At 54.6% G+C, this 26617-nt stretch overlaps 1 protein-coding gene across 1 annotated transcript in view; it reads left to right on the top strand.

The window, feature by feature from the left end:
* The first annotated feature begins 547 nt into the window (after positions 1 to 547).
* Positions 548 to 26617, top strand: part of SPSB4 (splA/ryanodine receptor domain and SOCS box containing 4) — a 62498-nt gene continuing 36428 nt past the window's right edge. Inside the window, exon 1 of the mRNA XM_060100225.1 lies at positions 548 to 1321. Within this exon, the coding sequence (XP_059956208.1) occupies positions 628 to 1321 (694 nt within the window). The 5' untranslated portion in view covers positions 548 to 627. The remainder of the gene's footprint in view (positions 1322 to 26617) is intronic.

Below are 26617 nucleotides of genomic sequence, written 5' to 3'. Positions count from 1 at the left end.
AGGGCTTGTTTCTTGGGACCAAATGCATTGGGGTTCTCTATGTTCTGTGATCTTGAGCAAATCACAACTTCTCTGGGCTCAGTCCTTATTTCCAAAATAAAATTGCCTGTGACCGCTCTGAGAGCCGAACACAGACTCTGAAGCCAGATGGCCTCAGTATGAATCTGGGCTCAGCCCCTTATTAACTGTGGGGACGTTGGTTAATTACTTATCTCCTCTATGCTCTTTACTTTTCTCATCTATAAAATGGGAGCGATAATGAATGTCTTATAGGGAGGTCTTAAGGATTAAATGAGCTAATAAATATGAATCACTTAAAACAGAGTCTCGCATATGGCCAGTTCTAGATAAGTGCCAGATATCAGTCGATTCATTAGTTATTATTATTAATGCATGCCCAGGGCCCAGCCAAGGCATGGGCATAAGTGGCTGTCGAGGCTGCTGTAATAACCCGCGTCCTTTGCTTCCTTCCAGGAGCTTGGGCCCCTGCCCCAGCCCCGCAGAGGCTGTGGACGTGTACGGTCCGGAAGCCTGGTTTCCAGCCCCGTGGCCCGTCCCTGGCTGCGGGGAGCGGAAGCTCCCACGAGGTAGCGGTGGCCCGCAGCGGCCCCGTCCCAGCAGCGAGCCATGGGCCAGAAGCTCTCGGGGAGCCTCAAGTCGGTGGAGGTGCGAGAGCCGGCGCTGCGGCCGGCCAAGCACGAGCTGCGGGGAGCGGAGCCGGGGCGGCCGGCGCGGCTGGACCAGCTGCTGGACATGCCGGCAGCGGGGCTGGCGGTGCAGCTGCGCCACGCGTGGAACCCCGAGGACCGCTCGCTCAACGTCTTCGTCAAGGATGACGATCGGCTCACCTTCCACCGGCACCCGGTGGCGCAGAGCACGGACGGCATCCGCGGCAAGGTGGGCCACGCCCGCGGCCTGCACGCCTGGCAGATCCACTGGCCGGCGCGGCAGCGGGGCACACACGCTGTGGTGGGCGTGGCCACGGCGCGGGCCCCGCTGCACTCGGTGGGCTACACGGCCCTGGTGGGCAGCGACGCCGAGTCCTGGGGCTGGGACCTGGGCCGCAGCCGCCTCTACCACGACGGCAAGAACCGGCCCGGCGTGGCCTACCCCGCCTTCCTGGGGCCCGATGAGGCCTTTGCGCTGCCCGACTCGCTGCTCGTGGTGCTGGACATGGACGAGGGCACACTCAGCTTCGTCGTGGACGGCCAGTACCTGGGCGTGGCCTTCCGTGGCCTCAAGGGCAAGAAGCTTTACCCGGTGGTGAGTGCCGTGTGGGGCCACTGTGAAGTCACCATGCGCTACATCAATGGCCTTGACCGTAAGTGCAGCCTGCTGAGGGGGGAAGGGGTGGGCAGGGGTGGGTCCAGAGGCTGCCTGTCCCAGGCAGAACTGGGGTGGGGAGGCGGGGGGAAAGCATCCTCCTGAGGCCCCATCCTCCATCAGCACTTGGGATAATCCTGCGGTGTGAACTCGTGGTGAGGACGTGGACTCTGAGGCCAGGCTCCTGGGTTTGGACCTTGACTCTTTTTTGCTCGCTGGGTGATCTTGGCGTGTGCCTCAGTTTCCCATTCTGCAAAAGTGGCTCAATGATCGTAATCTAGCTCCGGGTTGTTGTGAGAAATCAAATAAGATAATAATATATATGAAGTGCTTAGGACAGTGCTTAGAACTGGCGCCTAATAAGTGATTTGGGTGTTGATGCTAATTACGAACGTTTCAGTCTCTGTAAGGGTTGTGCAAAACGATGTCTCCTGTGTTTCTGGCTTCAAGTTCACAGTGGGAGGAGAGTGACAAGTAGAAGACACAGTCCCTACACTTGAAGCCCATGCACTAGAGTTACTGATAAGTAATAAGTAGTGATAAGTATCATTTATTGAACACCTACTGTATGCAGGGGCTGAACACTCAAATCTAGGTCTTCCTGCTGAGCCCTCTGTTAAAGGGGGCATCTAGATGATTATTGCCTCATGGGAATGAGAGCCACAAGTTGTGGAATCTTCTGATTTCTTTCAAGAGGACCTAGAAATCTAGATTTTGTGTGAACGATTCCAATTTTTAACGTTGGCAGCTGCTTAAGACACCGTGTGGACACACAAAACACCCTCGCAGGTTGCACAGAGGCCCACAGGCTGCTGTGTTTGACTGCTGACAACTCTAAGGCCTCCTCTCATTTAATATACCCAGCCATCCTGTGAGGCAGCTTAAAAATCCTAGTAACGAAAATAGTTCTTGGTTTTAGGAGGGAGTCACTTAGGGAGGCAGGGTGGCCTCTGGCCAGAGGTGCATGTGGTCGCCTGTCCCGTGTTGAATGAATCCCAGCCGAGTGGGGCCTGGAGTCAGTCACCTGTGAGCCTGCACACACCTCATCCAAGCAGACTTCCTGCCACACGCCTGACGAAGCTCCCAGTGCTGGGCGCTTAAAGCCAGAATTCCAGCTTATTCATCTTAAATGAGAGATATAATTGCCCCCCTTCAGAGAAGAGAAACTCAAGAGCAGAGCTATGGAGAACCAGAACCAGAACCTCCCCCGGTCTGTCAGCCTCCGAAGCCCACTCTTTTCCCATGCTCCCCTCTTTAGCTGAGGGGCTGAGAGTGACACTCCAGAAAAGAGGTCAAGAACAAGATTTTACTCAAGTAAAAATTGACATTGACTCAGGTTAGCGTGGGTTGACCATTTTCAAGGGTGACAGACCACCAGAGAGTGGCTGGTGTGCTCCACTCTGTGGTATAATTGGCGACACTTTTGCTCATATTTCATTTCCATGGTTGTTGGACTCAGGTTGCCATTGAATGGCAAAGTGGCCTGTTTTCTCTGATTAACTGGTTAAGTAAAGAGAGGTTGAGTGTGTCCTGCATCGGGCTAGTTTAGTCACTGCAGTGCCTTGTGGAGAATGTTGAGAACCCTCAAAGACATGATGACCAGGCAAACCCCAGTGTTTAGAAAACCAACAGCAACAACAGACGCTCTTTTTCAATGGAATTGGAAAGTCTACTTGCCAGAACTGATCACTGGACTACAAGGATGGCCTTGGTGTACCAAGGCTCTGGGGTCTGACATGCCTCATTTCCCACTGCATCCCCAACGTCCAGTGGTTTTGAGTCTTTGGTGAGTCTCTCTAATTCTTTAGGGCTCATTTTACTCATCTGTAAAATGGGACAGTATCAGGTCCCTTTCATAGCTGCTGTGAGATCTTGTGTGACGGCACCAATAATATGGTAGCTGGGATTAAAGGCTGGCACTGATACCCAGAGGAATTACCTGAGCCAACCATTGGGCCCCCAAGGTGGGCTTCCTCTTGGGTATTGATTCACACTTGGATTATTGTCTGTTGCTTGGTTTACTGGCACAAAACTAAGGTGCTAACAAGGTTGCAGCCAGTGCCTCCCCCACGAAGGATAGGATCAAGAGCATTCGAGCCATGGTGTTCTGCTTGGTGTGCTGCTGAGGGTAGAGACTGGGTGGGGGAGGACAGTTGTGATCAGGGCATTTTGAGCTCTTGGATCCTTCAGGTGGCTGGAGATTCTTGGTGAGACTGAAACTTGGAGCAGTCTATCCTCCCTGTTGGCAGTGATTTTTTCAGGTTCGCTGAGGCTAGAAAGCCCATCCAGAAGGCAGGGGGAGACAAGGCCAAGATGTCCTATGATGCAAGCCTGTGGCATCTCCTGTTGGGTGACAGGATTGGCTTGAGTGCTATGGTGCTGACCCCTTCTCCAGATAGGAGTGACGTTCTCTATCTTGGGCAGGGTGTGATTGCAGAAAGGGGGAGCTCAGCTTTTTTGAACAAGCCCTGACTACAGGGTGAACCACCAAAGAACAGGCTGAGGGGAGTCTGACGGGCTGGTTGGGAAGGGACTGTGTGATGCCTATAGCTAGTGACCTGGGCTGAAGTCTAGTAGATCCCTGGACACCGAGAAGGGTTTGGCCCTAGGGAGTCCCTGGGCAGGTAGGGTGACCCAAGGTAGAATTCTGTGCATGAAAAGAATTCTGAGCCAATTGGTTGTGGACACGAAGGTGGGTCCCCAAATTCAGACCCAACAAGGGGGTTAGGTGACCACAGTTAGAGACAGGCTCTAGAGCAGAAAGGCAGGGCCGCTCTCTGGGGTTGCTTCCCCACAAGGCCATGGCGGGTAGAATAGACGGGGTTAGTGTCTGGTCCCAGGACTCACCAGGAGGCCCTGGATGATGATTACCTCCTCGCTCTGGACCTCAGTGTTCTCCTTTGTAAAACAGGCATGATAAAGCTTGCCAGCACGGAGCAGGCCCACAGCGACTGGTGCTTGCTGCTTTGACTAACTAGGTGAGCTGGGCCAGGTCCAGGGCTTCACCTATGGATAAAAACGAAAGCGGCCTCAATAAGAGGCTTCCCTTCTAATGTGTAGGAAAGAAGCTAATGGGCATGATTTTCTCAATTTTTGATTTTTATGACTATGAAAGCAAGACTTAGAAAGAGCTAACTGCCCGTAAGTCTGAAGTATGAGTTTGTGGAGGACAAGAGCTCCCGGAAGTGCCTTTTCCTATTACAAATGTGTTTTTCGGCTACACCATGGGACGAGAGAGCTCAGCATCTTGGGGGCTTTACAGTAGAGAGCTGCAGGACGCCCAGGGGCTCTGCCATCTGAGTGAGCTGGGAAGTGCAGAACCAAGGCCAGGCAAGAAGGCCAGCTGGCTCCGGATGACTGGGTCCAGGGTCAAATCATAACAGCAATAACAGCACCACACTCACTAACACTTCTCTGATACTTAGTCTGTGCTGGGCTAGATTCTAAGCACTTTACAAATTTTAATTCACTTAATCCTTGTAACAACTCTTTGAGCTAATCCCTTTATTAGCATCTTCATTTTCCGATGAAGAAATTGAAGCCCAGAGAGCTTGAGTCATTTGCTCAAGGTCACACAGCTAATAACTGGATCAAACTGAGGCACACTGGTGTAGTGGGTCCCTCGTGGAGATGTTTACAGACAAGGCAGGAAGAGAAGGAATAGGAGGGGCTGCTCCACCGGGGCTGGGTGGCCACTCAGCAAAGGACTGGACCCTTTCCTTCAGTGGTGAGTTTGGAGGAGGCCCTGAGATGCTGTCCCTCCCCCCGGTTTCACCTCCAGCCCACAAAGCTCTTGGCTGAGCACAGCACTCCGCGGGGCGTTCTGAAAAGCTAGTTGCGTATAGACAGCCCCAGGGGTGGCTGTGGGTCAGGCATCCTTTGGTTGCTAACAGGAGAATGTCACTGAAAATGTCCCAACTGCTGTGAGGGTGGCCCGTGGGGTGGGCCAGGCCTTTGCAATCTGCTCCGGGCTGGTTTCTGGAATTGCCCTCCAGCCCCTGGCACCTCCTTCCACATGCTGGCGGCCAGGAAGGCTGACAGAACGGCTTTGTCTTCCATCTTGGAGGTCTTGTGTTAGTGAGTGACACAGGAAGAGGAGAGGTGACCCCAGACGGAGCAGCTTTGATTTGAGGGTCCTAATAATTATACGTTTGGGGGAATCCACCCAAGTTCTGTGCCCTGGGCCAAGTGTTTTACTCATTTTCTTTTTTTTTCAGCCCACGCAATAAACCTTGAGGCAGTGTCATTGTTATTAAACCCATCTTATAGACGAGGAAACTGAGTCTTGGAGAGGTGAAGAGTTAGCCCAAGGCCGCACGGCTAGCCAGTGGTAGAGCTGCCCTGGAACCCAGGTGGTCGCGACCGCTCCCGTGCCTCCGGCTACCTGGGCCGGCCTTGCTGCCTCCACTCTGCCCGCCGATTCCAAAGAGCAGGTGTCCGAGCCCAGGGCTGACTAAGCGGGGATGGGGAGCGGGACCCCAGGATCTCAGGCCCAGTGGGCAGGGAAGCCTTGTCCACCCGCTTCGAGCTAGGGAAACTGTCGTCCCAGACGTCATTCCTAGATGGTTTAATTGATCTGCCAACAAGCATCTATTGGCACATGAGCTCAGCAGAGGAGGCTGGCGTCCAGCCAAGCCTTCTGGTACTGATGAAGGCCAGAGCGAGTTTTCTACCGGGATGGCTGCAAGGATACCGTCCCGTTGCCAGAGCTTCCTGCCCAGCTCCCCTGTGTCTCCTGGGTGGCACCATCCTCTGGATTCTGCTCCTCCCTCGTCCTCAGCCAGGTCCAGGCCTGGTCTCCCCTTGGCCCCGCACCCTATCATTCTGCCCTGACTCCAGCTCACCACAGCCCTCAACCCAGGGCTCTGTCCCCTGCACCCCCAATTCAAGGCTGAGTCCTCCTCCCATCCCCCCCACCCCCATCCCTGCTTTGCCCCAGTCATTTTCCACATGTGTATGCCTTCTTTCCCCAGGTGGGTGTGAAGTTCCCCAGGGCACAGCTGGTCAGCCAGGAGGCATGTGTGGGGAAGCGGGCACACTGGGGACTTTAAAATACTTTTGAAAGGTAAAGGATGCATGTGGCAACAAATTTCAACGCTACAAAAGCGTGCCTGGTGAAATACCTCCACCCCGAAGCTCCCCAGCCTCTCTTCCTGCTGGTAACCACCATGATCACTTTCTCCTATGTCCTTCCAGAATTTTATGCCAGAGAAGTTTCACGCAAATGTGCTCATACTGTGAACACTGCTCTGCATCTCGTTTTCCCCCTTAATAGATCTTGGTGATTGTTTCATATGATTAGTGTAGAGCTGCCCTCTTTCCTTATTAACAGCCGCGTGGGTTTCCATGGTATGGTTGTATCATAATTGGATTATCCAGACCCTTGTTTTTGGACATTTAGGCAGTTTCCAGTCTTTGAGAATAAACGTTTGATCCTGATTAGAATTTTATTTCTGCCCCCTGCTGGCTAATTGACGTCCTCAAGCCTTTGTTTTGCCATCTGTGCAGTGGGAATAATGATATGTACCTTGCAGAGTTGGTGAGTATTAAGATTGCTGCAGAAACGCAGCGTGGTCCAGTGTGTGGCTCACGTGAGGTGCGGGCTGGAGGGGAGCTGTTGATATCACACACTGAGCCTGCATTATTGATTGTGCTGTGCCAGTGCTGAGCTCGTCTTGGGCACCCGATGAATGCTTGTGAAAGATTTGGTTTCTGATTTAAAATACGGCGCAATCACATTAATTTGCAATTAAGACGGCTTCAGACTCGTTGTTGGAGTACGATCATTTGAGAGATACAATTCAGTCAGTCCTTACATGGGGTGTATGTCTGCACAGTGAGACCCCTGGACCCCTTACACGCACAGAGCAGGTTCATAAGAGGTGTGTTTTGCTGTTTTGTTATTGCTGCTGCTGCTGCTGCTGCTGAGAGTGGCAGTTCTTTGAGGCGGGACTGCATCCTAGCCGCCTCAGCCACCCTCATAGCGGAGTACATAGTAAGTGCTCAATAAGTGCATGCTTTCTCCATCGCAGCGGGACTGGAGTCATAGTTGCCTGGAACGAATTGAGGCTGGCTCTGAGCTGTCACCCCCTTGAAGCCTGACCCCGGAGTGATCCACTTCCACCCCGCATTGTGCACCAGGCACAGCACATCTGTCCCCACACCCGGGCCAAGCAGAGGCTGCATGATGGCCCAGCAATTCAATTCAGGATCTCCGCATTCAGAAACTGGCCCCTACCCTTTGTTTCCCACTAAAAAGGAACAGACTTTCAGCTGAAAAAAGGTTTCACTCAGACGCTGTGGCCCTGCTTTGAGGGTTTTTTCCCACATTTAACACAGTCACGAGTAGGTTCAGTCCAGCAAGTCCTGCCTGCAGAAGGGAGCTTGGAAACGCAGGCCCGTTTGGGACAGGTGTCACCGTGGACCACCGCAGAGCTGTTGCCATCTTTCTCTGAGGCTCACAGCCTGGTGTCATGGGAAAAACTGCGGCTCAGGGATCTCCCAGCCCCGGGCCCAGTCCTGACTTGGCTGCTAGTTAGCTGTGACCTTGAGCGAGTCACTTCACCCCTGAGCCGGTTTCCTCATCTGTAATAGTAATAGAAATTTACTTTGCCACGAACCATCAGGATCGTGGGTCATATATGGAAAGTGACTAGGCTGGTGCCTGGCACATAGAAGGTACTGAAAAAGGTAGGTTTAAAAATTGCTGGTTGTAACTATTACAGCTCCCATAGGCTGTTAAAGTTGCTTAGTGTTATTAGATATGGAAATAATTATTGTTATTAAATTTGGGTCCACACTGTGAACTCTGAGGGATTCCACACAAGGGAATACATGGGTCTGGGGAGGTTTTTGACTCTTTTCTCTTTAGGATACATGAAGGAAATGCCACCTGAGGTTCAGAGGCCACTGTGAGTCTGTCACAAGTGAGCTGGGAGTGCTCAGCCTTCCCTGCGAACAGTCTTAAAGGCTTCCAGCTAAATGTCTGGCTCAAGCACTCTGTAGCTCCCGGTGGTGACTTGCCTGGTGAGCATGTGTTCAGCGCGGATGTCCAAACAAGTGGTGTCCTCGCCAGCTGTGCCCACATGTGTGTTCAGCAGGGATGGACTGTGAGGTGGTGGGCCTGAGGACCAGCATCTGCCTCTGAACAGATGGTTGCTAGGCCTGGCTGCGGGCTGGCCGCTCCTGGACCATGGAGGAAAGGGAGTGAGGAGGAGATGGCCGCTCTCCACCTTTCTGGGACCAGCAGGGCTTGAAGGCAGGCCCCAGGCTTTAGGGCTGGAACGGGCCATTCAGCAGCCTGTGCAAGACCCACATTTTACAGGTGGGAGCTGAATGGACTAGAGAGCTGGGAGGACTTGCCCAAAGTCACCCGCTAATGAGCGGCAGAACCAGACAAAAACCCAGACCTCCAATCCCACCTTGCCAGAAACAAGAGAGTAAGAATTCAGTGCAGTTTATGAGTCCCTATTGAAAAGCCCGACGTAGGTGAAGGAAGACGTAGGAGTTCAGGAGGAGAATGACGGGTGAGGGTGGAAGGGCCTTTGGAGCTTGGGTGGAATTTAGAATAGGTGCTCCCCACTCCCACATCCACACAGAGGAAGACCCTCCGTGGCCTCTCAGTGCCTCCCACATGTCAGATGCCCCCCTCCTGCTCAGACCACAGAACTAGGGGGTTTCAGCGCCATCAGGACCAGACATAACTGATCTCTCCATGTACTACCTGAATGCCCTGGGCATAGGTTTCCTAACTTCTCTGTCCTGTACAGTGGGTGTGATGCTGGGACCTCGCCATCGACTTGCTGTCGGCTGCGCACCTCAAACTCCCATGTGCCACTCACGTCCGCGGGGGATCTTGTTAAAAGCAGGTTCTGACTCAGCAGGTCTGGGTAGGGCCCCAGACTGCATTTCTGACAAGTTCCTGACGATGCTGATGATGCGGCCTGTTGAGGCATCAGGCAGTCTGTTTAGCAGAAGGGTTTCCCGAAGCTGGTGTCGGCAGCTGCCCCTGCCACTGCATGGAAACACCCTTACATACAGCACAGCCGGACCATTCGTCCTCACCCCTGCCGCTGGGCGTGGGTGGGACTGGCGTGGGTGCCGCTGGGAGGGGGCATAGGGCAAGGCCTCCACGACAGCCCGTCGCCAAGTGAATCCATACTCTTATCCATGAATTTCCCGCGAGGGCGACTTCGTTTGGGGAGGGATTACCGCAAATAGAAACAGCTCTGTGTCAAACAGTCGTCGCGTGAGCACTTAACAAGAGGCCAGGCGCTCCTCAGCACGGCGCATGCGCCGTCTGATTGAAACGGCCACAGGCCCACGCAAACGCCAGTGAGCGTTCTGTGCGTGTTATCTCGTTCCATCTGCGGATGACAAGGCACTGCTCTCCCACTTCACTCGTGAGGAGACTGAGGCTGAGGGGGGACGAAGAGCCCGCTCATGGCAGGAGCTTGGCAGGCAGCCATCCATCCGGCTACCTTGAACCCACGCCTCTCACCTCCATGCCGCTCGGGGTCATGTGAGTCTGCCGTGGCTCTGTGGGTGGTCCCAGGCCTCGGCTTTCCTGTGCTCCGCAGAAGGGCTTCCCGATGCTGGTGCCGGCAGCTCCCGCTGCCACGGCCTGTGGACACCCTTCAATACCGCACGGCCACATCATCCATCCTCACCCCTGCCCGTGGGAGTGGGTGCTGCGGGGAGGGCAATGCACAGAGCAAAGCACATTTGCAGGAGGGTGTTCAGACCGCTGGGAGAGCAGACAGCCTGCTGGGCTATGCCTGCGGCCAGGGAGCCGGCTGATTCTCCCCGTCTCCTCACTTGGTTAAGACCAGGGGGCGGTTAGCATGAGTTATGGCCTAGCCCAGACACTAATAAGGCTGCTTGTCTGAGGCCTTCCATAATTCAAGTTAAGGCTGGGCCGTTTAATGGCCCTTCATCAGATCTTCCAGGACTCGGTGCCTCCTTAATGATTTATTTGCTTGGGATGAAATTAAGTCGAGACAGCGTGAGCTTGGAAAATACAGCCGAGCCGGTTCTCCCCAGTTCTTCATCCTCCGCAGCAGCTGCTTTCTATAAATAGAGCTGCGAGCCCCGCTTCGTGACCTGCCTGCTGGGAACCCCAACGGGTACAGGCTGCCCCATCCTGGGGCCCCACTTGACGAGGCACCTGAGGTCCCCATCTCTCACACCTCCTCCAAGGCCCATGACCTCACCAGGGAGCACTGAGGGCCAGAGCTACCGGCAGAGACATGGTCGTCCTGGCTTTGGAGTCATTTAAGTAGAAGCGTCGACCCATTTGGATCCATTCGAGTCAATCCATTTGGAGCCACAGTGGCATTCCGGATCTTGTCCCGTTTGTTGAGGTTTCTCCCTCAAAATGCATCCATGATGGTATCCCAGGGTGAGGGCAGTTTTTTGCCCTAGTGTTTACTGAGGTGGACAGTAGCTCTCTGCTTGTTGTCTGGGCCCTGCTGGGGGTGCTATGTGGGATCCCGGGCTTCTCCCTGAGGGTGGCTACCTCTGGGGTGAGGGGCCAGAATCACAGCCCAGGGCCACTCACAAAGCTCACCCAGGGGCCAAGCATCGAGAAAAGGGGAGGGACATTTAGTTGAGGCTCCCTTGGAAATCCAGACCCCAGGAGATCCAAGTTGCCTGAGGGAAGTGGTGAGCGTAAGGTTGCACGTGTAGCGGGTGGGCCCAGGAATGGGTTGCTCTCAGGCACCCCACCGCTGCCTCCACTGCACGTCCGCCCCAGACCCCCTCCTGTCCACCTGTGCCCCACCTCTCCTTTGTCATCTCTGTTCCCTCATAATTTGGGTATCTCTTGGGGTTAGCTCACCAGGATCCTGACCCCTCCTTTGTCCCTGACAGCTTCCGCCTCCCTGTTAGCTGACACGTTATTTTCCCAGGTCTTTGTTTAAAGTCCTGAGCGTCTCTGATGGGTCAGCGCTTCTCAGGTGCAGACACAGGTTCCCACCAGCCCTCTGATGGGTGCCTCTGGGTCGGGTCCCACCTGCTGGTCCCCTTAGTTGTGGGGAATCCTGGAGCTGGTCACTTGGCACACTTGCCTAGACCTCGGCGACCCTCAGGGAGAGTGGGAGAAACACAGATTCTGGCTGTCTCTGAATCCATGGGCCCTGGAAAGTGTGTGTGTGGATTATAAGCTTCCCAGTTGATCACGGCATCAACCCAGCACTGGCTGGAAGTCAGCTCCTTGAGATGCCTGGCTGGAAGGAGGCTGCTGGAGTGTGTAGGGGTGCAGGGTCATGTAGTGAGGGGGTGCTGGTGGCTAAGCAGAGATGTCCCAGGTTTACAGGTACTAGTTGTGGGGAGGTGCTTGGAAAAGGTTGGGGGGGGTAGGTCCTAGAAGGAGCACTGCACAGGGAGCCAGGAAACCTGGCTGGGCCCCTGCAGCTTGGCAACTGGCTGTGTGACCCTGGGCGAATCACCTCCCCTCTCTGTGCCTCTGTTTCTCCATCACAGGAAGGAAGGGATTAGACAAGATGACCTGGAAGAGTCCATAATTCATTGGTATCTAATATCCAGAGGCTGTCTGCATGTCTGATCTTTTGGATGACAAACTTTATACAGCTGTGCTGTGCAATACAGTAGCCACTAGCCACGTGTGGCTATTTACATTTAAGTTTAATGAAAATAAAATTAAAAATCCAGTTTTTCGGGCTTCCCTGGTGACGCAGTGGTTGAGAGTCCGCCTGCCGATGCAGGGGACACGGGTTCGTGCCCTGGTCCGGGAAGATCCCACATGCCGTGGAGCGGCTGGGCCCGTGAGCCATGGCCACTGAGCCTGCGCATCCGGAGCCTGTGCTCCGCAACGGGAGAGGCCACAACAGTGAGAGGCCCGCGTACCACAAAAAAAAAAAAAATCCAGTTTTTCAGTTGCAGTAGCCACATTCGAGTACTCCATAGCCACATGTGGCTGGTGACTACCATATCGGACAGGGCAGGTGTGGAACATTTCCATCATCACCCCAAACTCTAGTGGACAGTGCTGCTTTAGAGCCACCAGGAGGACGGGGGAGCCTCATGGAGAGGGCATTGGCCACTGTTTCCATCATGGGGCTATTTCCATCTGGGGCTGCAAGGAGGTTCAGCTCTCCCATGAGTTAGTTATTCTAGGGCCCAGCTCAAGGATAGTGGGTCAGGAAGAAGATTCAGCACAGATGGCTGCCCAAGGAGAGTTGGGCAGCAACGCTACCAGGAATACTTGGAGGACGTTGAAGGTCCTGGGTGGGGAGAGCCAGGAGGGGGGCAAGGACAGGAGGTATGGCAAGAATGCGAGGAGGAGGGCCTGGGGGACAGCAGGGGTCAGGAGCCCTGGTTGGGGGGCGGGGCAGCTGCACCAGAGAAGCAAGAGCCCAGGTGCACCCAGCCGCAGGTCGGGGGAGCAGCGGGGCCCCTCGCTAGTCTGTGTCCTTGGGAGCATCTCTGAGCCCGCGGAGCCTCCACCTCCTTGTGGGTGAAAGGAGAGGAATGAGAAAGAGGCTTGTTACGGAGATGAAATAGAACCAGACCCTTGAGAGCCCTTCGTAAATGGTGGCCCGGATCGCGGTAGAGCCTGCTTCACAAGGCACGGTTGAGTGTCCGTTTTGACTTGTAATCGTAGCTGCCCTCAGTGGTGATCTTAAGGTTCTGGGGTGTCCGTCCTGTCTGTCCGTCTGGGCAGTGGGCTCTTTGGAGAAGGGGTGGGTGTGTTCTTCCCACGTCCCTGCAGCCCTGAGCACGCAGGCGGCTCCCGTCCATTCTGTCCCACTGCAGCTGAACAGAACGGCACTGGTGGCCACCACGCGGGGGGCCGCTGGCTCTTTCCTCCTTCCTCCTGACCTGGTGGCCCTTCGCCGGCATGTACTCATGCCCCGGGAGTGGTCCAACACTTTCCTTGTCCCTGACACATGTGTGTGTCTGCCTGGGTCTGGTTGTCATTTTCTGACCCCAGCCCCGCCGTGTATAAACAAACCAAGGGCAGAGGTCAGAGGCCAGAGCGGGGCTTTGCTGGCATCTCGCAAGGGGTGCACTTGGCAGGAAGTAGCCTGGTGTCTAGTTTCATGATGAAATGGGCTTTCATCTGCATTCCTCGCTGGGAGGTGACTTGACTGGCTGACTGTGGATGATGGATTGCCAGCCCTGGATGGGTTCATGGCTCAGGTCTGGCTCTGGCTTTTCATGAAGTCCCTACCAGGACACGCAGAGCATAGAAAGGGGAGTTGAACCCCACCAGAGCCACCTGTCCCGCCATATGGTTGGTGGGCTTCCCCACAGAAGTGGCTGTGAAGATAAGTCAAAGTAACCGTTTGCTAAACACTTCCCTGCCCCAAACTAAGTGCTTTAAATATATGCAATTCCATTAAATCCTTTTTGGTGAGTCATGTTAACATCCCCATTTCTTGGATAGGGAAACTGAGGCTGTGAGAGGCCAAATGGTCACAGGGTCAGAACTGGAATGTGGACCCTAGTCTGTCTGATTCCCATTTCAGGTTCAAATGTCCTGAAAGTCTCCTTCTTGCCTCTGGTATCTTCCATCCGATCACAGTGAGGTTTTTCAACACCTGAAATGCTCCCTGCCCTCATTGTTGAACTTTTCTAGGTGTGGGCTTAGGGCCAGGTTTTGCAGAGCTGTGTGACCTGGATCAGCCACAGAACCCCTCTGAGCCCCAGGTGCCCTCACTAGACAGTGGGGGCACCTCACATATCCAAGGAACTGAAGTGGTGGGGTGCCAGGTACATGGAGGGGCCCAGGGGAACTGTGCTCCGTGGTTTCTGAGGAGACAGTCACTGCTGTCCCCATGCTACCCACCCTCACCAGCCCCGGTAGGACCCTGGTGGTGCCTCTCTTGATCCCAGGACGTGTCCAGCAGAGGACATGGGAAAGGCATCAGCCCCGCGTGGGCCCCATGTTCTCGGCCTTCTGAGAGCACAGCTGACTCTGCCCTGGGAAGTGAGGGCCATAGTTGCACCCCTTTCTCGGGGCAGAGCCAAGGAGATGGACCTCGTATGTGGCCTCCCTCACCAGAGCCGGCTTCTTAGCACTTCTGTCTCAAGAGTGGGCCCCCAGGGCTCAGGCCAGCATTCACATCTCACCAGGCAGATTTCACCTCCGCTTTTGCCTGTGTTGTGCCTCCCGCCTGGATACCGTCTTCTCCATCTGCATCTGCCCAGAGCTATCCTTTCTCAAGGCTCAGAGAGATGCCAACTTCGTTTGTAAAGTGCTCCCCAGTGACCTCAGTCCATACTGACAGCTCTGCTCTGTGCTGCTGTGGATGGAGGGTGTGCGGGGCTTTACAACTCAGAAAAGTTGAAGGCACGACCGCATTCTTAGTGACCAGCCCTCCGACGCCTCTCTCCGTGGCTCGTCTTCCTTAGACTCTCGCCCCCCGCTTTCCTCTCCTCCTCTGAACTCCGGGATCCTCTGGGGGCCCTGCAGAGTAGAGGGAAAGGCTGTGAAGTGAGGCAGAAAGCCCGGGTTTGGATCCTAGCTCCGCCATTCCGGGCTGCGGCCTCTCTGTGCTTTCCCTTTGGTGTCACCACCTGCAAAGGGCGGCTAACGATGGCCGTGCTGCAGGGTGGCAGTCTTGGCCATGTTCTGGGCCTCAGTTTCCTCTTCTGGGAAGTGGGGGGTAGTGGCACCTCCCCCCTGGGATGTCTGGGGGCTTTAGCGCCCTGGATGGCGCTCACGTGGATTCCCTTCCTCTCCCAGATAGGAACAGCCTGAGATACAGCCCTGAGTAGACAGTGGGCACACAATAAAGACTTCTTGGCTCTTCCCATACTTTCTTTTGCGATGTTTCTCTATTAAAAGCAACCTGAGGTGCTCGAGGCCGAGAGCAGAAGCACGGTGCTCGCTCAGCCTCTGAGGGCGACCCTGCCTGGCCCTTCCCTCCTCCTCCTCCCCCCACCCCTACCCTGGCCTCCCTGTGCCCTCCCTCCATGCCCCCCGGGCGGCTGCACCGGCCTATAAATCAAACCTGTCCCTGGAGACCTCTGACCCAAACCAGATGGCTATACAATGCCAGCACAGAGTAGGCTCGGCTTCCAACAATGCCTGACCCACCCCCTGCCTGACCTGGGGCCTTGGAGATTCTTTAGGCAGCTGCCCTGTCAATCACTACCAATTGGTGATCCAGGCCTGGCAGCAGCTGGGGGCCATGACCTCACAGAGCCGCTTAAGAGACAGTCTTGGAGACATTCCATTAAGCCATATATAAAGATCTCTTGAGGGTTTGTGGTGTCTGCTTTCTGTGCCACAGGCAGTAGCCTGGCCCAATAGCCTGAGCTGGTATGCTCTGTGCCACTGTCTGCCTCCTCCTCCAGGAAGTCTTCCCTGGCTAAAGCCACTGCTGGAGCTTCTGTAGCAGAGCCTGTCTGACCCTCCAGGCACTCATTCAGACACTGTTCATTCTGTCTACAGCCTTTCACTGTGCTTCCTTGCCTGGGCCCATGGGGACGCTTGGACATTGCCTTGCTACCAGGAGCCCCCCCGAGACAGCTATAGATAATTACAGGACAGGGTGAGCAGGGGACCCAGAGCACCATAAGAACTCAGAAGGTGGATGCACTGTAACCTGGGAAGGCAGGACAGCTTCTCTAGGAGGAGCACTTGAGCTGTCTTGAAGGATGAGTTGGAGTTTGCCAACTAGAGGAGGGGGGGAGTGTGTTTCAGACAGAAGAACGGCAGGCAGCAGGTACTGGCCCGGGGTGCAAAGCAGCTTGATAGATTCAGGGGCCTGCAAATTGGAGAGCATGCCAGAAGTACACCTGGAGGATGATTGAGGGTTAGAGGTATATCAGTCTGAATTAGGTTGGATTGTGTACAACCCCAAAACCCTAATGATAGGCTTAAAATCGAGTAGAGGTTCATTTCGCTCTCACTTAAGAGAAGTCTGGAAACAGGCAATCCAAGGATATTGTGGGGCTCCAGGAGGTGATCAGTGCCTCAGGCTCCACCTGCCTGCTGCTGTACCTTCCCAGCTTGTGATTTTCGTTCTCTAAGGTACCTCATGGTCTCAAATGGCTGCCAGACCTCCAGCCTTGGCACCTACATTCCAGGAAGCAGGATGGAAAACGAGCTGGAGGGCACACTGTCTCTCTTTAAAAGGATGGCTCAGAAATACCCTACTCTGCTTCTGCTTATAGCTCAGTGGTTAAAACATCACATACCACTCTTAGCTGCAAGGAAGCCGAGAAAGGTGGTTCTGGTCATTAGGTGCTGACTAGAACATTGTTCCGCAAAGGATCCAGAGGCCCTACCTTGCCTCTGTGGGGAAGAACACTGCTCGATTAATGATGTCTCCCTTCCTTGTGGGCATGGAGCCAACAAGATGCATCCCAGTGTTTGTCTTGCTGGTCTGCCGCCAGAAGGTCCTCTCCCCAGGGATTCCCAAGGTGTTTGGTGCAATTCCTGCAAACAGAGCCAGGCACATGGCCAGCCGCTCTCCAAAGCCCCAGAGCTGAGCAGAATTCCGGGTGAAGGGTTTCTTGGTGCTTTGCCGTCTGATTTTGTGTCTGACCTACGGCGTCCTTAAGGCATCCACTGCGCTTCAGCAAGCCTAAAGTTTGCAGCATGGGCCATGCCATTAGAGCACGGACTTGGAGGACCAGAGGGGAATACAGTGTCACTAAGGTGACAACCTCATCCCCCAGTGAGAGCTTTTCCAGAAGGTAATAATAGAGAAAGAGTTGGAGGAAAGTTCTGAGCCATTTTGTTTCACAGCTGGAAATGCATTGTCTCCTGGTTTAATTTCACACCTGCTGTGTGTCTGAAGCTCAGTTTCCTTAGCTGTGAAATGGGGTTAATACTACCTGTCTTCGGGGGTTGCTGGAAGGATCACATGTAACAAAGGAAGGCAAAGCAGGGCAGAGACACAGAAGGTAGCTGCTAGGAGCACAGGCTCTGGCCTCAGACTGCCTGGGTTTCAATTCGGGCCTTGCTGCCGGTATACGTTACTTAACCTCGTGTAACCTTGTGTATGATAACTTAACCTCTCAGTCCCTTTGTCTCCTTATCTGTGAAATGGCGATGATGATGATGATAATAGTACCTACCTTGAAGGACTGTTGTAAGGCCCATACGTGTCATAAGATACATGTAAAGGGCTTACACATCTGGCACACGGATGTGCACATAAGAGGTAACGGCTCTGAAGATCCCAGTCTTTGTGACCAGGCAGGTGTGGGCTAGGATTCTGGGTCAATTACTCCTCTGGGTCTTAGTTGCCTCATTCGTCAAACAAGGCTAATAGGACCTGCCTTGCAGAGTGAGGATTAGTGACAGAATAGCTGTAAAGTGACACATAGGACACACTCCACAAGTCAGCACCATGGTGACGATTATAATAATGAGACCATGTCCCAGCCTCTGTTATCAGCATCTTTTCCTTCGAAGAACACTAGACAGCTAGGTTGCTAGTGACATTCCTCCTGGGGAAAGTGAGGCCCAGGGACTTGCCCAGGGTCACACAGCTGATGAAAACTGAAGCTGAGCTTTGACCTCCCGGGTCAGCTGACCCACAGCCCGTGGGAACGTTGGTCCTGAAGAGGAACAAGCCTTGGGTTTAAGGGGGGAAGGGCTGGGCGTGGAGGTTGCCCAGAGCTTCAGGGACAGCTGCCCTGGAGGTGCCATGCGACACAGAGGACCAGGGCTTCTGAGCCCTTGTAGTCAAATTCACCTGCAGGACCCTGACCCTTGCTCGGAGCACGAGCTCTCTGGGCCTGTCTCGAAGAAGGGCTGTCCTCGTGGGACGCCCGTGGCTGGCAGTGTGGACGGCGGTGGGGCAGCAGGTGTGCGGCTCGCTCCCTCAGAGCTGACATCCGCAGGTAGACAGTGGGAGGCGAGGGAGGGGCTGGAGGAGCATGTGAAAGCCAGGTGTCCAGAGGATTCCACGTTAGCAGAGTTGAGGGGGGCGGGATTGTGGACGGGGGGGTCAGACAGGACGCGAGCAGATGGTGGAGGGAGGTAGGCCACATAGGGAGGTGGGCCCAGGGGAGGGACCCAGCAGGAGGCGAAAAGTCCAGGGTGTGCCCTTGAGGCCCCCAGTTTGGGTGTCCCAACCGTGTCAGGCACCGTGGCAGCTGCTTCACATCCATGTTCTTGATTGGTCCTCAAATTGTCCTGGGGAGCAGGTGTGACGTACCCATTTTCCAGGTAAGGAAGCAGAGGCTCCAGAGGCCAAGGGGCTTGCCTGGGCTGGCCGGGGGCAGCAGAGCTGGACCTGGGCCCAGAGCCGAGCGCCAAGCCCACCTGCCGAGGCTGGCGGCGGGAGGGGAGGGATGGTGAGTGTCTCCAGCCACCTCCTTGAGGAGTCCCTGCCTTGTCTGTGGCGGGGATCCGGGTGCTGGGATACTTCTGCGCTTACAACCTTAAAGGATAGACTTTTCTTTAGGAAGCAAAAGTTTGGTCATGCTCAGTGAGCAGGAAAATGGAAGTGACCCCAGGGCAGAGATTAAGGCCTTGCTGGCCCCTTGGGCAGCACCGTGTTTAATAGCTGGGACGGAGGCGGCGGTGTCAGCGATAAATCCGCTCTGTGCCATGGGGTGGGGGGCCGCCCTCCCCCTCTGAGTTCCATCTGGACCTCAAACTCCTTCCCAAGCCTGGCTTGGAAGTGGGCCGGCGGCCGCCCATCCCCCTGCCCTGGACAGCTGGGCTGTTAACAGCAGCTCCAAGGGGAGGCGTCACCCGTGCTACATGGGGACACACAAAGAGGGCACAAAGTACAGGGACCGCAGTGACGCACACTATAAAAAATAATGCTGGAAGGCTGTGCTCCAGGCAGGTTATCTAGGTGGCAGGAGAAGAGGTGAATTTCCTGCTTCTCTGTGCTTACAAAAGGATAGAACTGTGGAAAGTCTAACGCTTTCTAACCACCCCCGTTTCCTATCTGATTCCTGGGGTGCCCACCCCCCATCCCCTCCACCCCACAGTGGCGGGCAGTCCCAGGCCTGGTGCTTCCTGAAAGGCAGCATCCATGCCCTCTGCTCTCCCCGGAGCTGCAGGTGGCCACTCAGCTGGACACAGCTACAACCTTGAGGGCACCCCTCAACCATTGGGAGCGCAGGGGTCAGTGGATAAGCGTCCCTGGCTCCCCAGCCTCCAGTGGGACAGCTCTGAGGCGCATTCTACACAGCCGCTCAGAGGGTCCGAGCACGAGCCCCCAGCTATGTCCACTCATTAACACACCCTCTCTAGTCTTCCTCCCTTTCCTGTTTCACTCTCCCCTCTCCCTCATTTTTATTTCCTGAGATTGCCTCCCCTCAAAACTACCAGCACCCAAAGCCTCGTCTCAGGGGAACCCCAACCAAGACAGGCCCACTGTGACCACTTTCTTGTAGAGCATCTCAGATGTGTTCTAGGCATACACAGGTGCATCTGTACCCGTATCCAAATACTGGTTTCCAGATTCCTATCTTGTTCTCTTGACGCTTATTCCATCTACTCAATAAATTTACTGAATAAACTTTAAAAAAGTCCACAAATGGGACCATTCTGCAACATGCTTCCTTCGTGACTGGATGAGACACTCAGGGGGATTTCAGGCGCCGGTCAGTGCACCCAGGAGCCCTTCCTGGCCACCTCGATCCTGTTTATGGGGGCACCCACATCCCCCAAGAGTGGGACCAATCCCAGCTAGAGGTTACTGGTCCTCAAGGAAAGGGAATGTGGGACAAATCCTCCCCTTCGCCCAGCCGGTCGCTATGCACTGTCCAAACGCTGGCTGAGCCTTCTCTACCTCCGCCAGCAGGCCAGACCTGGGCTGGGGCCTTGCAGCTGCAAAGATGGGCTGACATGGTCCAGTCCGTATGTCCAGCAAGAGTAGAACAGTCTAGTCGGAGCCCCAGGTTCCCACAGTCCTCAGACAGGGACAGAGGGCACACAGGGGACACAGATATGCAATCAGGGAGGGCTGTGCAGAGGAAGGGACTTCTGCCAGGTTGGGTAGAGCCTGAGGAGCAAGGCAGGCCGTGGGGGCTGCTGGAGCGAAGGTGTGGAGGTGTGAAAGACGGGGTGGAGGCAGGGAGGGAGACTAGGACGGTGAGCACATGGGGTGTTTCTAACAACTGACCCTATCGTTTTCTTCGACTGCAATGAATTCTTTGTGTTTTTTTTGTGTTTTTTTTTTTGTTTTTTGCGGTATGGGGGCCTCTCACTGCTGTGGCCTCTCCCATTGCGGAGCACAGGCTCCGGATGCGCAGGCTCAGCGGCCATGGCTCACGGGCCCAGCCGCTCCGCGGCATGTGGGATCTTCCCGGACCGGGGCACGAACCCGTGTCCCCTGCATCGGCAGGCGGACTCTCAACCACTGCGCCACCAGGGAAGCCCCAGCAATGAATTCTTTACGCAGACTTTCACAAGCAGGTCTGTGTGTGCCAGCGGCCTCAGGGTCAGGAACCAGATGAGATGATGAATGCTCTTGGACAGAAGCCCGTACCTTATTCTGTAGGGAATTTGTCCAAAGCCAGTTATCTCTGAAAAACCAATTTTCAGGGATTTCACAGAAACCTTTTCAGAACTTGTGGATGTTGATTGTTCTTCCACTAATCAGCTGGGTGACCTGGGGAAAGTCACGTGAGAGCCTGCTTGGAACTGCTCTTTTTGTTTCTTCAAAGCAGCAAGTGAGATGTAGGTATATCCACTGTGGGAGGGACGGGGACATTCATGAACACCAGTCTTGGGTGATGCTGGCCACCCACCCCGTTTTTCTGCTCCTGCCGCCCTTCCAGTCTGTTTATAAATTGAGGGGAATACTAAGCAGAACACTTCTCTCTCTGTCTCTCTCTCTCTCTGTCTCTCTCGCTTTCCCTTTCCCCCGCCACTGCCTCCCAGACTGGGAATATACATAGGGTCAGCCCAGAATTTAGACCCCAGTTCTTCTACCATGTGACCCTGGGCAAGTAATTTTTTTTTTTTTTTGCGGTACGCGGGCCTCTCACTGTTGTGGCCTCCCCCGTCGTGGAGCACAGGCTCCGGACGTGCAGGCTCAGCGGCCATGGCTCACGGGCCTAGCCACTCCGTGGCATGTGGGATCTTCCCGGACCGGGGCACGAACCCGCGTCCCCTGCATTGGCAGGCGGACTCTCAACCACTGCGCCACCAGGGAAGCCCAATTTTTTAAAAATTCATTCTGCACATATTAATTGAGCACCTCCTACTATCCCATGCACTGGGGATACAGAACTGCAGGGACAAAACAGACAAAAATCCCTGTCCTTATGAAGCGTATATTTTAGTAGGTGGAGATAGACAATCAGCCAATAAGTGAATCGTAAACTGTTAGCTGGTGATATGTGCTATGGAGAAAAATAAAGCAGGGACGGGGCTAGGGTGTGTTGGGGGAAGTTGGAGTTTGCGATTTTTAAATAAGGTGGCTGAGGAAGGCCTTGTTGAGAAAGTGACATTTGAGCAAAGAACTTGAAAGAGGAGCGGGAATGAGCCATGTGGGTATATCTGGGAAGAGCTCTCCAGGCAGAAGTAACAGCAGGTGCAAAGGCCCTGAGTCACATGGTCACATGTGCTGGAACTGAAAGGTGAAGGGAAGAGGCACAGGGGGTGAGGCCAGGGAGGAACCAGGCGGTGGGGGGAGGCAGACCAGGTATGACCTTCAGTTTTCTCTCTGAACGAGATGGGGAGTCACTACAGAGTTCGGGGAAGAGGAGTGACTTGATTTGCCTTAGGTTTCAGCCATCACTTTAATTGCAGTCTTGGAAATAAGTTTTTTTGGGGGGTGAGGGTAAAAGCAGGGAGGCCAGTTAGGAGGGTGTTTCAGTACAAATGAGAGATGCTAGTGGCTTGGATCAGGATGGTAATGGTGTAGGTGATGAAAGGTAGCTGATGCTGGATGTATTCTGAAAGTGGGACCAACACTTTCTCTCTTTTTTTTTTTCTCTAGAAAAACACAAAGTGTTTATTGATTCTTTTTTTTTACATCTTTATTGGAGTATAATTGCTTTACAATGGTGTGTTAGTTTCTGCTTTATAACAAAGTGAATCAGTTATACATATACATATGTTCCCATATCTCTTCCCTCTTGCGTCTCCCTCCCTCCCATCCCAACACTTTCTCTTTTTGAGAGAAAGAGAAAAGTCAAAGAGTCAAGGATGATCCCCAGGTTTGGGGCCCAGGCAACTAGAAGGATGAAGGTGCCTTTATCCAAGATGTACGACTGCAGGTTGGGGGTGGTCGTCAGGAGCTGGACCTGGGACATGTAAGCGTTGAGATGCCCACCGGGCATCCAAGAAGAGGTGCTGTATAGGCAGTTGGATATGGAGTGCAGGGGAGAGGTCCAGCATATAGATGGTTTTTGTAACCATGACACACTGTGAAATCCCTGGGGTAATGGATGTAGCTACTAAAGAGAAGAGGTCTCAGGACCAAGCCCTGGGGCACTGTAATGCTTAGAAACCAAGCCTCAATTTCTTCTTCTGTAAAACAGGGATGAAAACCATAACTACCTCCTAGGGGCTGTTGTGGAGATTATGTGAGATGGTGCATGTAAAGTCTCTAATGATAAATGGCATAGAGTAGGAGTACCATAAACAAGCGTTGTTATTAATGATAGAAATTATTGTCTCAGCAAGCATAATGCCTCTTACAGGTGCTTTTCCACTTTTAAATCCACTTTCTATGGTTTTTGACCCTCCAAAGTGTCCTGAGCAATAAGACAGGACATACTTAGCCCCATCTGGCAAGTGAGAAGCCTGGGGTTCAGAGAGTCTTAAGGGAGGTGCTCAGCTTTCCCCTGCATGTTAGTGACAGAGCCAGGGCTCGAGTGCAGACCCCAGACTCCTGCTTCTCTGATCTTTCTGCCACAGCCTGTTAATGCTGACAAACGACTTAATTAAGCAGAGCAGGTGCTGCTTGCCCTTGAGAATGGGGATGCCAGCTCTGCTTGGGACAAGCTCCCATGGCAGTGCTCACCGCAGGTAGTGCCCGCGGCCCAGGTTCATGCTGAAAGGCCAGGGGACACAGGCTGAAACCTACAGCGATAGTGACAGGGCAGGGCAACCTCTTTTTGTTGGAAAACTTCCTTTTTAAAAGCAGCTGCCGAGGTAGGGCTCATTCAGCCAAACTGGCATTCACTGGAGCCGGCCCACCCAGCTGCTGCTTGCCTTAGTGGTCAGTGTGTCGTCCGACCCAGCAGGAAACAAACTTTGCAAGAAGCCATGAACACAGAGTTAGCAGTACGGGGTGGAGGAGCCTGGGGTGGCTTTGAGTCAAGCTGAGCAGGATTCACATCTCAGCTTCCTCTGTCCCCAGCTGGGAGCCCTGGTGCAGGGTATTTCACCTCTTTGAGCTTCAGCTTCTTTTTCTGCAAGGTGGGAAGGGGGGCTTGACTCTTAGCATCGTTCACGAACTGGAAGTAAAGTATGTGGTGCAAAACAGGACTGGATAAATAGTAGATGATATCATTATGGGCAGACAAAAGGAAGATTTCCAGGGTGAAATCAACCTGTGCCCAACTAAGACCTGCTCCCTCACTAACCACATCTTCCGTGCTCGACCATCACGGAGGGGTGATTAGGACATACCGCGCTGAAGGCCTTCATCACCATTACAGTGAGCACTGCTGTGGGCCCCTGTGCACCAGGAGCAAGGCTTGAGGCTGGGACGCAGCAAGACTCTGCTGGAGCAGCCCGGGCAGCTGCTGGCTTTGCCATGCATTGTCCGTGAGTTGGTCCTCTGGAGGAATGGCTGGCAAGGGGGCTCAGTTCCCTGCTGTGGGGTTCGCAGCATCTCCAGTGGCTTCCCAAGCTTGCTGACTTGCTGACTCAGCCCGGCACTGACCCAAGGCGGGGAGAGAGAGAGGAGACAGTGCCCCCTCCACCGGAGGGAGCCCCTCCCTGTGTCAGCATACACTGGCTATCTTATCACCTCCTTCACCCCTGCTCCACGGCAGGGAGGGGCTGCTCTGCCTGTATTAAGAGGCTCCGAGAGGTAAAGCCACTTGCCCGAGCTATTTCCAGGACAGACCGATGCTCGGGCTTGGGATCTTGCTACCCCGTCTCCCTCCCTCGGCCCTGCTCAGCAGGCCCTGCTCTGAGCAGAGGGGTGGCGTGGGGTGCTGAGCCTGACCTGCCTGGAGATGAAAGGTGCCAGGACCCCCACTCAGAGGCGGGAGAGGAGGTCAGGAGGCTGGGCAGCCCCGCGGATGCGGGAACATTTGCAGAGGTCATGCAGGGAGATGAAGCTGTTCCTTTTCATAATAGAGTCTAGAGGGAGAAATCAAGGCTTCTTGGAACTTAAAGCTAAAAATGCCATCTGGACATAATGACAGCAACAATAATAATAAAATATGTAGCCGTGCCATATATCGTGGTAAGCACTGTTCATATTAGAAGTCTTCCCAGCAAGCTGCTGAGCAGATGTTACTTCCTTTTCTACTTTGTAAATGAGGTAATTGGGCTCAGAGAGGTCACTTAGCTCGCCCAAGGTCACCCAGCCAATAAGTGGCGGAGCCAGGATCGAAACCAGAGTCTCTCTCATTCCCAAAACATGCTTATTCTGCTACACTAACTGAGGTGTAATTTAATTCATCAGAAGGTTCCACCTTAGGTGACAAAGAGGAGGCCCAGAGAGGTTTACCTGCGCTCGAGGCCCCAGTGGATTAGTCACAGCTGGGGAAGCTTCCGGATCTCCAGAGCCACCTTGCCGCCCTGCAGAGCTGGAGGAGAGCTGTGTGCCAGCTGCCAGGCCCAGCTGCGCCCTCCCCTCCCCCCTCCTCCCACACACATCGATCACACACACACATGAAGCAGCTCAACCTCTGCAAGAGGCCCAGACAGGAAGCCAAGGGTCCTTACCAGCTGGGTATGAAGAGCCATGTGCCTACTTCCTCGGCCATCCAGAGCCTGAGCCACACCTTGCTGAACTCAGGCCAAACAGCCCCTTCCCCTAATACCACATAAACCTCCTGTGGGACCTTGGGCAGTCTTGGCCATGTTCTGGGCCTCAGTTTCCTCTTCTGGGAAGTGGGGGGTAGTGGCACCTCCCCCCTGGGATGTCTGGGGGCTTTAGTGTGGTGGTGTCTATAAAAAAAAGCAGCCAAGTGTCCGGCATGCCGTGGACGTTGAACAAATGCCACCCGGCCTGGCCCGGTTCCCTCTAGTTACTGGTAGCTGGGCGTGCTCATGCCATTTCTAGAGCAGTGTTTGCAGCAGCCTGGCTGCCCGGGGCCCTTTGGAGTCCAGTGGGCACCCTCTGCAGCTGACACAGCTCATGCCCATCTTCCTCCTCTTCTGGTGCCTCCCACCGGCAGCCCCTGTTGTCCCGCCCAGGCCTCCCCACGCTGACTGGGCGCCATCCACCCCTCTCTCCACCGCAGCGCTGCACACAGTAGGTGCTTGGGAACTTGGTGAATCACGGAATTTGCGCTCTGGCCCCGGGCAGGTCTGTGCTGGCTCTCACAGGGCATCCTGAGAAGCGACTCTGCCGGCCCTCCCCAGGCCAACGTGGCCGGCGGGGCAGTGGAGCCACCCAGCTGCCCCCTGGCCCTTCCTCATCTTGTGAGAGTCCCTCTGGCCACAGTGCCAGAGCAGATGTGGCATTATTAGAGATCTTGAGTTCAGACTGGTGGGCAGCCAGGAGACCCTTACAAGCAAGTGTGGGCTGAGTCTGTGCCTGGATTCGGGGAGCCTCCTCGGAGGCGGTGGAGCTGCACAGGTGCTCCTTGCACACACTCTGTGCCCTGAGCCCAGGGAAGGGCGAGCAGAGCAGGGCGGGCTTCTCAGAGGAGGCAATTTTTGAGTCGGCCTGAGGAGAACATGGGGTGGATCTTGCGCTTGCTCCTGGCCTTTTGTTTAGCCCACCTCAAAAGTCCTGCAACAAACACGTGGAAACCACTCGCCTGGTAGGGCTGAGACTGGAGGAGGCCCCATCACTCTCGGCCAACTCTCCGCGCCCCGTGGCCTGACCGCTGACCTCTGCGCCTGCCCCACCGCTGAAACCTTCCTCTGGCCGTGGGCCCCGGCTGGGCCACCCACTGCCCTGGAGCAGCTGCAGTCACTCTCTAGAGGGGGATTGTGAACGCCCCAGTTCCCTCGCCCCTCAGGTGGGGTCACCCTGAGTGTGGCTATGCTCACGGCAGTAGCTGCAGTAAGGACACTCCCCTCCTGGTGTCACCTCCACCCTCCTGCCCGTGACTCTCTTGTCCCCGACCCGAAACCTTTTCTCTGCAGCTGCACTTTCCTTCTCAGAGAACAGGGGGCATCTAGCAGCATCCTCACAGGGCACCAGGGAAGCATTTTATGAGAAAGTGTGTCAGATAAAGCCTTGACTGTCTAACTATATAT

Source organism: Mesoplodon densirostris, chromosome 5, assembly GCF_025265405.1.
Source record: "Mesoplodon densirostris isolate mMesDen1 chromosome 5, mMesDen1 primary haplotype, whole genome shotgun sequence".
NCBI lineage: Eukaryota > Metazoa > Chordata > Mammalia > Artiodactyla > Ziphiidae > Mesoplodon > Mesoplodon densirostris.
This window is presented reverse-complemented; position numbering and strand designations above follow the sequence as displayed.